The sequence below is a fragment of the Anguilla rostrata genome, chromosome 3 (assembly GCF_018555375.3).
Source record: "Anguilla rostrata isolate EN2019 chromosome 3, ASM1855537v3, whole genome shotgun sequence".
In the NCBI taxonomy this organism is placed as follows: Eukaryota; Metazoa; Chordata; class Actinopteri; order Anguilliformes; family Anguillidae; genus Anguilla; species Anguilla rostrata.
Window position 1 is genome coordinate 62,683,233 of NC_057935.1, and position 14,935 is coordinate 62,698,167.

The following is a 14,935-nucleotide window of genomic DNA, read 5'->3' on the forward strand; positions in this document are numbered from 1 at the left end:
GTAAGCATGCCCAGGAGGGTCAGATGAGGGTCCAAGTTTAGCACACAGCCCCTTTGAATCGCGGCTCACTTCCTCTCTCCAGTGCACCCTGCTGTCTCACACGCAGAGGCTGATATATCATTATGGATATACCACCACAGCACACACAAACAGATACACACACTCAAGCACTCTCACACACTCACACACACACACACGCACACACAATCGCACATACTCAAACACACACACACACAGTCAAACACACATATTCAAACACACATTTGAACTTACACACACACTCAAACACATACACACGCAGACACACACACACACTTAAACACACACTTTGAAACACAGGTACACATACACACACACTCAAACACACACACACACACACATACTATTGTCTATTACCTTTGCAGTAACATATTGAATTGTATCTTGTTGCGTATTTCAGGCAAAGCATCACAAACTCACAAGAAAGCTTATTTAATGTAATTTAATGGGATCATTTCCATTCTGCAGTTGCAGCTGTACCATTTAATGTAAGTATTCAGTTCCTTATCATGGGGTCCAAAATTGTACTTAAAGGTATTTTTTCACCCTAAAAGGAATGTTATTCATTCATTGTCTTACCTTGAGAAATGTCTTTTAACGCAATAATGACAGCTTTTCACTGAATATTTTTCTTCAAGGCTTCATTTATGAAATGAATGGAAGACACTGGATTAGGCTATTTGTGAAAGACTGCATGTGCAATTTCAACAACGTCCTAAACTGATCTCTTAAATGACCAAATTTTTATAGCTGGCAAAATCATCTGAGAAAAACAGTGGCACGAAGGCATTTCCCAAGGCAAGAAAATCCACGAATAGCATGTATTTAGGCTTAAGTCTCCCTTAACCAAAAATATTTACTATAAACACAAGTGTTTTCCATATATTACAAGATTTACTGTGCATATCTGTCAGATCTTACTTGCTACAGTTAGACATGTCAGATGGCCAACGCAACCTTGCCCTCCCCTCAACACTCATATAGTGTCAGACACGGACGTATGAATAACAGAAGGGTTAGAATTTGCTGCAGGCATGGTTGATGTGCAAACACAATGATATTTACCGAACTATAAGCACTGAAATGCGGCCACTGCTGTCTTTATTATTATTAATGCTATTGTCCCCCCCCCCCCCCCCCACCCACCCTGTTTTTCTCCCAATTTTGGAATTCTCACTCATACACAGACGTCCTCGTGCTGCAGCCTCCTCGGCAGATGCAGGACAGAAGGCGAGCATGCGCTCCGCTCTTAAACACGTCACATCTCCAGCTGCGTCTTTTCACCACGCAGCCCGCAGTCCAAGCGTGCAGAGCCATGAGTCAGAGGAAGACCCTTCACGCGCAGCCTCGCAAAGCAGACCGCAGGCCAGTGGCCTGGCAGTGTGACCCACACGCAGCGTTCCTTCACATTAAAACCGGGCATATTCTGCGCAATCAATCCGGATCAATCATTATTATACTCTGAGTTGTGAGGGGGAGGAGGTAATTATGCTATTGTATAATTATGATATGAATTATAATTATGATAGTTGACTATGCAAATCTGAGAAATGTTGATGTTGTTTTTTTTTTTTTGTTTTGTTAAATGTGCACTAGGCCCTAATTTTTCAGTTTGAAGCAGCCCTGTTTACCACTAAGGCAGCGGCTTCTACCACCTGTGTTTATTTTAATCCCAGTGGCATTAAATCAAGAATCTTACCCCTTGCTCAAGACAGATCACATGGCCCTCTTAGCAAAGAGCAGGCGGGGCAAAACCAGGCCTATCCTGACATAACTCCAAGTCTGTCATTCTCAATTTGACATCTCAATCAATCCCTGTTTTACATGGCTAAATTAACCTTGCCTCCGTATGTCACAAGAAGTGTTGTGAGGTCAGAGCACGATGGCTTCCATGGATAGATATTAAGGTTTTAAGAGGAGGATATGTTGAGATTACCTCTTTTATATTTATAAGGAGCTCTAAGGTCTGATAGAAAATCTTGCACAGATTTAGTCAGGAGAGCCCTGATCGTGGTCTGGGACAGCCACCCGATCTGTTGGTTTATATTGTTAACTAGTGCTTTGAATAATTTAAGCAGTTTTTTATTGTTATCACACCTCACCTGGTATAATGGGTCTGAATTAACTGGCAACTGATATTAAGGTGGAAACACCCTGTGGTTCCCCATGACCATTAAATGAATAATAATAACAATGATTATTATTATTATTATTATTATTATTATTATTATTATTATTATTATTATTATTAATTTAATGGTCATGGGGAACCACATGGTGTTTCTACCTTAATATAATTTGCCAGTTGTCAGGCCCACTATATTATTATTATTATTATTATTAATTTCTTAATTTGTGCTGCTCTTATAGTTTCAAATTTCAGCGCCAATGGTGCAGGAATATTGATCAGGATCAATCACAGCCCCTCTGTTTGATACAATACAACTGCGTTGCTGCAACGATGCTAGTTGTCGTTACTGGAAAGGCATATTGAGGATATTGAGATATTGAGAGTATGCACCATGTCGGCTAATTCCAGCAGCAGCTTAGCAATAAGGGGCTTAGAGTAAGTCAAATGGTCACTGCGATCACAATCTCCTACTGATGGAACGGGCTATAAAACGCTCATGCACGGAATTACAATGCAGCACACCAAGGTGAAAGAGGAGGCAACAAGTCGGACTGGATTGAATATTCGCCTGTGTGCAAAAAGGCTGACAAAATCTTCTGCGTCATCAATCTAAAGGCCGGTGCCTGAAAAAATAAATGGGCGAACAAGGCCACAGCGCTGACATGCCCCTTAGGTTTAAACTAGGAGGCTACAGGTGTTTCTTATTACCTTTGTTTTTTGTTGTGTTGGTTCTGTAATGGCATGGGGAGGATTTTCCTGGCAGAGTATATGAGGGTACATACTGTTACCTGGCTTTTTTCTGCCATGTTTCTGCTGATCTCACACCACACTTAGAAGGCAAGCTCAATGTCCATCATTACTTAACAGTAAAAGTGAAGGTGTCATGATGAAGATGTTGATGATGAGGATGATCATAATGAGGAGGGGGAGGGGGAGGAGAATGTTGTCATTATTAGTATCATTACTTTATATTATCAATACTACTACTACTGCTGCTTCTGCAACTGCTTATGCTGCTGCTACCACTAACTAATAATAATAATAATAATAATAATAATAATAATAACCTGATGTTTTACACACGTCTCTTTTTTCATCAGCGTAGTCTATTTAGGGGAATCTCAGTGGTGTGTGAATTACTGTATAAAAACACCATTTGTGGACGAGACACCAGGCTGTGGCAGGCAGAAGTAAATCCACATGGGGGATATCTGCATTATCTGTAAACACCTCGGGTCTCAGGTTCAAGGGCAGCAAGGCGACCGCTGTTCTCAGATCAGCTGCGGCTTCAACTGCGTCTGCAGATAAGGGCTGTGTGAAAAACCACCATCACACATGAAAGCATTATGCTGTGTTCCTTAGCTTTCTCTGTTTAATCCTTCCCTGTGCACACAGGTTTTGGACCGACTTATTTTGTTTAAACAAGCTGTTAAATACTCCTATTTCATATTTCTGATTCATATCTATCATCTGGTTTTTGAATAGCAGATATGACAAACAATTTTTAAGATTATCAGAAGTATGATTTCAGAACAAACTACACCATTGACATGAGAACAAAGGGAACAACAGAAAAGCTGTGAAGATCTGACTTGTTAACAGTTAACAGTTCACATGATAACAGTTCAATAAATCATTATCAATCCTAAAGTACATGACTTGAACTTGCTTTCATTTGAACCTTTTTATTAATACTCTTTTTCAGAACTTTAGGAACTGGCTCAGACTGAGGACATTTCATGACTAAACTCAGAAAATGGACCCATAACTGATGCATACCATGTGAGGAGACTGTGGAGCCTATAATACACCTAATCTGCTAAATGCCCAAATAAAACAAATTATATGTAATATCAGCATGGCTATAAAAAGTAGTTTTCCACTATTTACATTTTACTATGAGGTTTACACAAATGAATAAATGACATTAATTGGATGCAGCCATTTTCTTTTTTTCAAATGTTCTAATATTACACAGTATACACATATACGGGATGTATAAAAAATATATATATAGGAAAAACAATTGCCTTGGCTGAGATCATGCACTATTTGGAGTAGAACTGGAACAGACCAACCACTGTTTTCTGTGTACTGGGCACCAAAATGTTGGAGGAGAGGACTTGAGGAACTTTGTAACCGATGGTTACTAGTGCCCTGTCAATGGTTTTTTCACCCTATGAACTCTACCAAATAATCCCCAGAGGGTCTAGTGGAGGGGTGCATGTGTGGAGATATGGGACTAGTAGTTGAGCTGGAGGGGTCTTCTCTCAATCTGCAACCAAAATAGTATGAGAGTTTTGTACCAACCGCTTCATGCTCCAACAGAGTGCCGGCCCCAGTGGGGTCCACCACAAGTGAAAATCTGCAAGTTTGAAACAGCAAGTATTTTCTCAAAGTGGAAAACAAGTTTCTGATTTTGCTCTGCGTAGCTTGACGGAGGTTCAGTGGACAGAAGGCCTTTCCCCCCTCCCCGGTATCGTTGAAGAGGTCACATGCCCCAGGCTGCAACAATGTGAAAGGAATTACCTCACGGAAGATCAGTCTGAGTACCAGCTTTACCAGCTATATGAGGTGCACCAGTGCTTAGACCGTTGGTTTGGGCAGTAGAGCCATACTTAGATGCAGCACTCAGTTTTTTGCTTAATCGAAAAGAGATTTTCTTGGGCTGAGATTTCCCAGAAGGGTCACTCCCCGTACAGTGCCATCTGCGGAGTGTTTTCAAATCTGCGCTGGCATGCCATCTGCCATCGCTCTTACCCATAAGACCTGTAATCCCGCTGTAAAACCACCTTGATCCCCGTCCGTGGCCAAAGCACAACAGGCGCAAAATTAACCGAAGAAGCGTTCCCAGTAACAGTTCCGAAAGTTCATAAATCAGCATCTCTGAACATAAGTAGAACTGATATAAGAGTTCTGTGACTGCTACGCCAAGCCAGCTGTCACTCCAACTGTGAGGATTAAATTGGTAATTAAATTAAGGAGACAATAGCCATGGCCAGACTTGATTGGCTGACATGGATTACATTCCTCACCCTGTGTTCCCCTCAGCAGCGGGCAAGCGCTGGTCTGAAGTTAGGGGGTCTGAGTGAGGGGGAATGTGGGTTCGAAATGCAGTCAGAGAAAGAGGGGAGGGAAGAATCAAGCAGTTAGTTTGGGAACCCATGTCTCACCACACTCATGCAAAGCAGACATACTTTAAAGCCATACATTAATGCAATGAAATTCAAATATTTACCATTCAAGAGCCGAATAACAACCAACTGACCACCAAGCCAAAAATGCCAACTTAAATTTTTGTGAATCTGATAACCGATCCATCATGATAATTTAGACCTTGGCAAATGGAGCTCACAGGATAACTACACTTGTCACCCCCTGACAAAGCCAAATGTTCAGACCCAAAGCTTTAAAATGGTGGCAGAGGGGACTTAGAGAGACACGCAGCCCCCATGGATTTTGAATGAGAGAGAGAGAGAGAGAGAGAGAGAGAGAGAGAGAGAGCGAGTCGAGCCCATTCCTCTTTCCTGACTCATGGTAGAAAGGGAGATGGGAGATGAGAGGGTTTTGGACTTCAAAACCATGTGGAAGCAAAACAATGTTATAATATTGTATTGAATCCAGCCAAACACCTTCGGCTTCCTACCACTCACTCATCCATTCACACACATACGCTATACAGTATGGAGTCAATTTATCCTCTTAAGACATATACTGTGCTTATTTTTAAACATGTTGTGGCTCTAAAAAAGCAGACAGCTAATGGATTAATGAGATTGAGGGAGAAAAAAATGCACAGTGTATCGGGTAAGCCAGGGTGTGGGGGGGCGGGGGGCAGTTGTGGCAAGGAGGACGGGGGTATAAAGTCAGGAAGAGAGGGAACAGAGGACAGACTCTCTGCCCTCACAAAGCCACAAAGCGCATCTCTGTTGGATTAAAGGGAGAACTGGAGAGAGGGATTTCAGTCACCGAGGAACAGGTAAGAGCTTCTCCAATGGACAGGCCTCTGGCTGTCTGTCTGCGTGTCTGTTTGTCTGTCAGTGAGAGAACAAAGTGAAATCGTGCATGATTGGGCTCCGAGGATCAAAACAATTTAAAACGAACGCACCAGTGGGAAGGAGAAGAAGACCATTTTTCTGTGGTATGGAGAGCAGCTTACTGTATAAGGCTTTGTGGAGAACAAATTGGAAAATAGAAGCGAGAAGAATTTGGATTGCATTGATGAAATTAGTTACTTTTTCAGGGGGAAATTCATAGGCCACAATATGTACAGTATAGTACTGTATATATATACATGTATATATGCATCTGTTTTTCTTGATCCCACCCATCATCTTGCATGTCCTCAACTGAATTCTTGTGATCTAAATGTTCAGTATTTGCATGTATTTGTACGAAGGCACCCTCTGCTACCGTATGTTAATACTGGTAAGAAGCTCTCTTAAATTTGCAGTAAGTCTGCATTTGCATCAGTGTATCTGGTGTATTACTACACTATTAGTAGAGAACATCCAGAAATGACTTATGGAAAGTGATACTCTTTGCACTGCTGTGTAGAGAGGGAAGTGGACGGAATGCTTGCATGTTTTAATACCTGGATGGAAGGCGATTGCAGTAGCCCTCAGCAGTGTGTAGCAACAGAATTAAGTAAAATATCAGCCAGTATAAACGCAAACATGTGAGCTGTGTAAATCACTAAGTGTTAATTCTGAAAATAATACACTGGTTGGAAGACTCAGGGATACTGATAAAGGGATTCCATCCCTAGTGAAACCATTTCTATGCTTAAGACACACTCTACCATGACATCATTTTCATTTGCTCAGATTGGCTCCACCAGTTTTCCCCCTGCATTACTTCCAAGTTCAGCGCAGGACACTAAATACAGGTTCATTTTCCCATATGGTATATATTCAGTTCTGCTGTGAGCGTGGTTCATCACTGTGATACTTGAACTACTGCCCTCTGCTGGTGAGCTAACAACAGTTATTTTCCCCACAGAAACCTGCCGCCCATTCACAGCAGAAATGGCAAAGTGAGTATGCGGCAAATTCTTAGTACACTGGTGAGAAAGCACTTGCAGTGCATCATAAATTAATTTTTAAAAAATTAATAATAGAATACATGGCAAATCCTTTCTGGAAATAGATGATGGAAGAAATTCTAGAAAAGCACAGAATGAACAAAGCATTTAAGCACAGCCTGTGACCGTAATATGTTTGTATGACAAACCAAATGCTTTTCCTAGGGTCTGTTTTCAAGTACATGTGACATTTTACAAAACTAATCTCATGCTTCAGTTAGATTTAAATGGTAAATAGTGAAAAGATACTTTTAGGATTAGATCATTTGAATGTTTTTAATACAACATTCAAGAATTGGGATCTAGTCATTTGAACAGCTTGGTGATCGCAAAAGCCAAATATTCAAGTTTATGTTCAGTGAAAGCCCTTTGGACATTTACAATAAATTATTTTGCTTAATTGGGTATTTAAATAACAGTATTGGTACTCATGCAATGTTTAAGAATGTTCTAGGTCCTTGTCATTATTAACTAGTAAATAGTATGTGGCTTAAATAACATTGAGAACTGGTGCTGCTACTCACTGTCTCTTCTGTTTTTGTCTCTTCAAGGATCTTCAAGAAATCCAGTGGCAATGGCTCGGTAAGTGGGCACAGAAATTGTTTACACTGATTAAAAAATACACATAGAGCCTTTCCCATTATACTCCACACTTATTAGTAATCACCTACAGATTACCTACAGACGAAATAGTTATATTATGTCAATTATTACTGCTGTCAAACAGAAGCTAGAGGAGGGGTCTCCAGTCCAGATTTGCGAGTGCTACTGGGTCAAACGAATTTTGCTGTTGTGTTCAGGAAAACAGCAGGTTCCTTCAGCCTAAACTGGGGCCTGACTTTGAGGTGAAATTAAAATGAAGAGATCCTGTGGCACTCCAGGACAGGGGCTGGAGAGCACACCCCTACACCCCCACCATTCCAGCAAAGACCAGCACACTGGTTCTTTGCCTGCATTCCTGAATTCTGGGCCCCCTGAACGAATATTGCTCTGGGTGTTTAAAGCAAATTTAATTTTTCTTTCATGAAGGTATATGAGGTCTGCTCTCATTACTCACTGCTTCCTCCCTCAGATCTCCCTCTACCTGGGGAAGAGAGACTTTGTGGATCACGTGGACAGTGTGGACATTGTTGGTGAGTTTCCTTTCTTCACACCTCTCTTCTTAACACCATGGAAACCAGTGTCTTGTGTGCTTCTCTACTTCAGTTCTGTTTGCATCTGAGTGGGTGGCTTAGCATATGCCTGCATGTTTGATTTGGAAAATTTGCTCTCTTTGGCAGATGGTGTGCTGAAGGTGGACCCCTCAGAACTGGAGGGCAGGAAAGGTATAGTGCCCTCTGTCAGGGAGGAGTCTTTAACACAGCATCTTGTATATACAGCACTCTAGGCCAGGAGCCTCCAAACCTGGTCAAGGTCTGCTACTGTCTGTTTTCACCAGCTGATTTCGCTCATTAGTTAAGGGACCCCTCTTCAAGACTCATCCTTATGTCCAATACAATAATTGTTTTAAGTGTTCCGTGTAGGTAGGGGGGAACGGGACTCCTTTGGGGAAGATGCATAGAGGAAACAGGCTGATTGTAGGAGTAGCCATTTTGTTACAGTTGCTCGGTGGCACTCCTTCTCTCCCCAGTGTGGGTGCAGATGCTCTGTGCCTTTCGTTATGGCCAAGAGGACCTGGATGTGATCGGACTGTCCTTCAGGAAAGATATCTGGATTCAGCACATACAGATTTACCCGTCTGAAGGAAGTAAGCCAGCCAACACCCCCATGCAGGATGCCTTGATGAAGAAAATTGGGGACCAGGGCCATCCCTTCACCTTCACAGTAATCCTTCTTCTTCTTCTTCTACTCCTATTGCCCCATTTACCATTATTACTATTTTTCCATGCATTATTTACACTGTATTTATAAACGGACACAGACACACATACACAGACACACAGACACATAGATGCACACACACACACACACAGACACATGCACACACATGCACACACACACACACAGTGATGTTAAGAGTTCAATTGAGTGAATGAATACTGAATACTGAGTATCCTACCGTATCCCCAACCTACATCTGTTTCAGATTCCTAACAACCTGCCATGCTCTGTCACTCTACAACCAGGACCTGATGACAAGGGCAAAGTATGCTCTATCGCTCCCTAGTGGTCTGGGGGAAGCAATATAGCACTTACAGTTTCAACACTGTCCTTTTCCTGTTCTTGAAATAGGAGAAATAAATAACCTTTGGTTTCTCTTCCCGCAGTCTTGTGGTGTTGACTTTGAAGTGAAAGCGTACATCGCCAAGGAAGCAGACAACCCGGATGAGAAAGTAGAAAAGAAGTGCGTGCAGCACCTCAGTGAGCTAATACCCCCCCCCCCTCCCCCCAAACACCCCTGTCTTACTGCTCTTTATGCAGTGGTGGAATCTTACTAAAAAATGTCATCAAGCAATTGTCACTGAAAATAATGGAAAGTATGACCAGAGTATAACTGCAGCTCACAAAATCCCACATTGCCACTATCTGTTATTGAAGTCCAACTAAATTTTCCCTGTGTTTCTAGTAAAGCTCCCTCTGTCAGGCTTGTTATTTTGACGCAGTCGCTCGAGTTTGACCTGCCTTCGCTCTTTCTGCTCCACGTTTCTTCCGTCCCGCCTCGCGACTGAAGGGACACCTGCCGTTTGATCATTCGAAAGATCCAGTTTGCTCCCGACCAAACAGGTGTGGGGCCCAAGGCCGCAATCAGCAGGCAGTTCATGATGTCAGACAAGCTGGTCCATCTAGAAGCTTCTCTGGGGAAGGAGGTATGCAGTACATGGAAGCAGGAATCTAGCATGGCCACAGAGTCTCCTGTCTGTAGAATGCAATCGATACATTTCTTCTTTTGTTTTTTCTTTTTTTTTTTAAAAAAAACACGATTTTAAGATACTTTGTAACTCAGTAAAATTTATAATGAAAATGTATGCCCCCCTGCTTGATGAGCCATCTCTAAATTGATCCTAGTAGGCTCATGCTACAAAGATGGATTGGATGAGTTAAATTCTGGAAATTTCTTTCTTTTTTCCATAAAAGGTGTATTACCATGGTGATCCAATCACAGTCAAAGTAAAAATCAACAATGAAACCAACAAAGTTGTGAAGAAAATTAAAATAACGAGTAAGTATCAAGTCAGTCATATTTAATCATTATGCACCATATCTGGTTGTTTTAGTGTATAATGCAATTTATTGTACGAAGACTACTGTCTAATAATGCACTATAACTGAAAGAGCTGCTATAGGTCAAAGAACTGACGCTTTTCATCAGTCAGTTTTATATGACTCTGATCTCTGATGAAGATGCGGTAGCGTTGAAACGCATCAGTTTTATTTTGCCTCATTAAAAGTCTTATTTTGCACCTGTGTACTCCAGACTTCTGCTTCCTGCAATCTTATATTGGACATTTATGATTCAGTCTTATGCTTTAACATTGCCATGGCAGCTCTTTCAGTTATAGTGCATTATTACTAGTACAGTTTTATTTTGCACCTGTGCGCTCTAGAATTCTTCCTTCTGCAATCTTTAACTGTCATTTATCTGAGAAGCAGCGGAGTGGCCTTTGGACTGGCTGATGTGCGGTGACCTCCTTTAATGAATTTTTAAATAAATTCCCAATTCAACAGGAAAACAATTAGAAAAGTGCAAGCGAGTTGTGTATAACTATTGATGTTCTCTGTTAAACTATTCATACTACATTTGAGTTAGAGTCTTCATAGGATTGATAAGACTATTGTATCCAATGGTGTGCATGCCCCACCAATGTGATCTTATATGTATATTATATACAGTATATATGTGCATATTTGTACTGATGGATTACCTCTCTGTTATCAGTTGACCAGACTGCAGATGTGGTGCTCTACTCAGCTGATAAATACACAAAGTGTGTGCTGAATGAGGAGTTTGGGTAGGTATTACATAATGTGATATAGATTTTCAGTTCAAATAGCATAAGTCTGCAGTGATGACAGTGTCAGTGAAATGTTTGCAGTTTTTTTTTACTATCAGCATAAATGAAAACCAAGTGAAGGTCTTATGTGAGAGAATAACCTGCCATGAGCGAAGAAGAGCATGAGCTAACCCCTCTGCCTGTATGCCACATCTGTTACAGGGATAGCGTCAATGGCAATTCAACATTTGAGAAAGAGTACCAAATTACTCCCTTGTTGGCAAACAACAAAGAGAAGCATGGACTGGCCCTGGACGGAAGGCTGAAGGATGAGGACACCAACCTGGCATCCACCACAATGTGAGCATGAGACTTCTGAAACCCAAGATCAGAGACAGCTCTCCAGGAATAGGATTCCCCCTCCATGGATTAATTGTTCAGTGGAATCTCTCACCAGAGCGACAGCCAGTACTGTATAGCCATAGCCCCCCATGCATAGCTGTTCAAACATACTTCAGACAAGAAACCAATAGCAGCAGCATTGGTGTTATTATTAGCATCAGCAGAAGTATTACAGTGTTGGGGAAACTACTCTGAAAGTGTAGTTTTACAAATGACCAACTGTTTCACACTGAAAGTGCAAAAGCTACAGCAAAGCTACCCTAATGAGAAATGTAGCTTAAAAACTACAATTACTCAAAACATATGGTTAAATCTGCTATGTAAAAAAATATATCAAAAAATGATCATTGCCATGTTCTCATGACACAACGCGTATGTGAGCAATACTATACACTATACAGCCCAATCAGGAGAACAGGTGCTATCTTTGGCAATTGGCAGTTGACCGTTGGTACCTATGGTGTGAAGTGGAATGCTTCTCACTAACCAGGATTAGAAGGAAAGGAGAGAGAGCTGGTGGTATTTGGTCAACTGGGTTTGGAAAGAAATTATTTTAGGGTCAAAAGTAGTTGGTAGTTCCTGTAGTTACCTACAACTCTAAATGACAAAAACATTACAACCAATACACAATGTTGAATGTAGTTGAACTACCAGCAAACTGCAGCAAAATGTACTGTAACCTCAACTAATAAACTATTAGTTTAACAACATGTAATTAAACTACTCCGCAACAATGATTACATATGAATGTAATAGTTTGGCACAGACCAATGGCCGTTGAATGCTGGGTTCGCTGGTCCTCCATCTCACTTTCTTCCTCACCCTCTTTTTCTCAGGCTGAGGCCTGGTCTGAATAAAGAGGTTCTTGGAATCCTGGTCTCCTACAAAGTGAAGGTCAACCTTATGGTTTCCAGAGGAGGGTAAGGCAACCACCTCTCTTGACTTGCTGACATCACAAATTCACGAACTGAAAATAGACCCAAATATTGCTGAACTCATGCATTTATTCATGTTTTCAGGGGATTGTTGAATTAGCATTGGTCAGTGGCATTCACTCCAGCCCCTGGATAGCAGCAGGATGTGTGGCTTTTTTTTGTTACTCACCACTAGCTTGGATAGAGCATTAAAGTCACCTCACCCAGTTTCTCAGATCTGATTTAGTTTCTGACTTTTAAGCTGAAAACAGAAACCAACTGTCCTGTAGCTTTTCTAGGATAAGAGTGAATATCACTGGTACAGAGAATCAAATAAACATTTTTTGGTGCTAATATGCCTTTTTGTTGAAATATCCTGCTAAGTATACTGAAGTACAATCACCACTGTTTTTTTTTTCACCCTAGCATCCTGGGAGACCTGACAGCCAGGTAAATCCATAAGTTAACAACAAGTAAATGATAATGTACAATGAAATATTTTGATGTCTGACCAGCTTTATCTGGTTTGCTCTCAAAGTGATGTTTGTGTGGAACTCCCCTTGATCTTGATGTCTCCGAAACCTGCAGGTAAGGTCTACAACCATGTAGGGGTAAAAATCTCTATAATATCTCCATTCAGATTCAATCTTTTGATAAGTGTGACAGGTAATATTGATTAATTTTACTTTGATATTTTCCTAAGATAATTGGCCATTTTAAGCTGTATATTAATGGGACTTGATGCTATTTACTCCCATTAAGGATTAATTGAACTGCATAAACACAGCAAATCCTCTACATGAAAAATAATAAGCTAAATAGCTCCCCCTGTTTGTGGAAAGTTGTTAACATGAACGCTTTCTTCTCTTCCACTTGCTGCTGCATTCTGATGAAAAGACGTGTAAGTTGAACAAAAACACTGTCGAACATACCTGTTTTTACTATTTTAACAGCACATAATGTAGAATGAGTGCATATTTGTGATATGCATTTTATACACATGTTTTTATTACATTATATTGGATTATTTCATTTTGAAGACTAATTAAGAAACATTAAATGACCTGAATGGTTATCTCCAGACGCCAGCTCAGTATTTTTTAATGAGATGTGCATGTGAGCATGATTACATTGACTAAAAGATAACATTTTAAACAGATGCAAAATTGTTGTTGGGTATGCTAGTGGCAGTGTTAGAGTTTGGAGAAAACGCTCCTGCAGTTCAGGTGAGATTTCCAATCTCCGAAATTTCACAGCAGCTGTGTATTTGGCAATTCCTTTTTTTTTTTAATTTAAAAAAAAAACATTCACATAACATTCATGAGTACAAACTGTCTTAGTCAGCGGGTTCGAAAGTGTGGACTGGGACCCCCTGGATGTTGTGAGTAGGTTAAGGTGGATAAGGTGATAACGCAAGAAATAAAATAGCTTATTGTGTAAAGCAGGCTTGCTATCAACATTGACACCATTCAAAATAAACAATGCATCTGTTATATACACTGTGCTTTGTTACAGTGTACATGCAGTTGTTCTAACATTTTAGATGTTTTACTTCTGTACTTTCTCTTGCTGCATTTCAGTAAGGGGTTGGTTCAGAAACTTTTGGAACCACTGATGTAAATAAAGCCCAGACTATGACAGCTCCAAAGAGGCCTGCTTTCCAGAAATTGACATTTCTCTTTGTTTCGTGATCTTGCAGCACAGACATAAATCTTGAGTAGATTCCCCTGGAAAGATGACGTATAATGAAAGACAGCGAGGAGGACAGACTGACTCAGCCCATCAGATACGTTGTGATCAGAACACCAAATGGGGCGGCTATTGTTCCTCCTTGCAATGCAATTACCTAGCCCCTCCCTCTTTTGAATTTTCCATCAAGAAAGTGCTCAGAGGTGCTGGGAGACCTCAGTACAGTCTGAAAACCATTCACTGTCTACCCAACACTGCTGCATTTTTGTCCCCTGCACAAGTGTTTCCATTTAGGGTTTATTTAACGTAAAATGCATTTATACCGAAGATAGTCAGTAGCACATCCATGCAATAGTCTTCTAATATTCCACAATGTCAGGATATAGATGTAAAATTTTTACTGAATAAGAAAATATGGGGATAAATTATTCATGGGGATAAGTAATTCATAAGTTATTCTGATTGTACAAAGCAAAGCTGTAGATGTGCTGATTTTGAGTACAAATAATATACTTTAGTATTTAGTATTGTGTTACTTTTGGGAAATGCGTAACCTGTGTCATTTTTGTATTCTGTTTCAACAAATCTAACATGTACAACCCTTTTGCACTGGTGGGCATATGGACAACTGTATGAAATAAAAAAAATTACTGTTTAACATATTTGAGTTTTAATTAACCTCTGTAAATGAATCATAAGTTAAAGAATAAAAGCATGAAACAGAAAGACAGAATTCAATGCAGTG

General features: G+C 40.5%; 1 protein-coding gene across 1 annotated transcript; it reads left to right on the plus strand.

Moving 5' to 3' along the window:
* Positions 1 to 6,054: 6,054 nt before the first annotated feature.
* On the plus strand, positions 6,055 to 14,791 carry arr3b (arrestin 3b, retinal (X-arrestin)). Its single transcript, XM_064329197.1, has 16 exons — positions 6,055 to 6,149; positions 7,172 to 7,205; positions 7,805 to 7,835; positions 8,326 to 8,386; positions 8,534 to 8,578; positions 8,884 to 9,077; positions 9,340 to 9,399; positions 9,521 to 9,597; positions 9,925 to 10,060; positions 10,329 to 10,413; positions 11,131 to 11,203; positions 11,408 to 11,545; positions 12,424 to 12,507; positions 12,928 to 12,951; positions 13,040 to 13,096; positions 14,204 to 14,791. The coding sequence occupies exons 2-16, from the start codon at positions 7,198 to 7,200 to the stop codon at positions 14,220 to 14,222; spliced, it is 1,092 nt and encodes a 363-aa protein (XP_064185267.1). The 5' UTR covers positions 6,055 to 6,149; positions 7,172 to 7,197; the 3' UTR covers positions 14,223 to 14,791.
* The last annotated feature ends 144 nt before the right edge of the window (positions 14,792 to 14,935 follow it).

Excerpts from the sequence above, each read along its gene's own strand:
- arr3b (XM_064329197.1), top strand. Across the intron at positions 7,836-8,325 it reads AATCCAGTGGCAATGGCTCG|ATCTCCCTCTACCTGGGGAA; the intron begins GTAAGTGGGCAC and ends TTCCTCCCTCAG. Across the intron at positions 8,387-8,533 it reads GGACAGTGTGGACATTGTTG|ATGGTGTGCTGAAGGTGGAC; the intron begins GTGAGTTTCCTT and ends TCTCTTTGGCAG.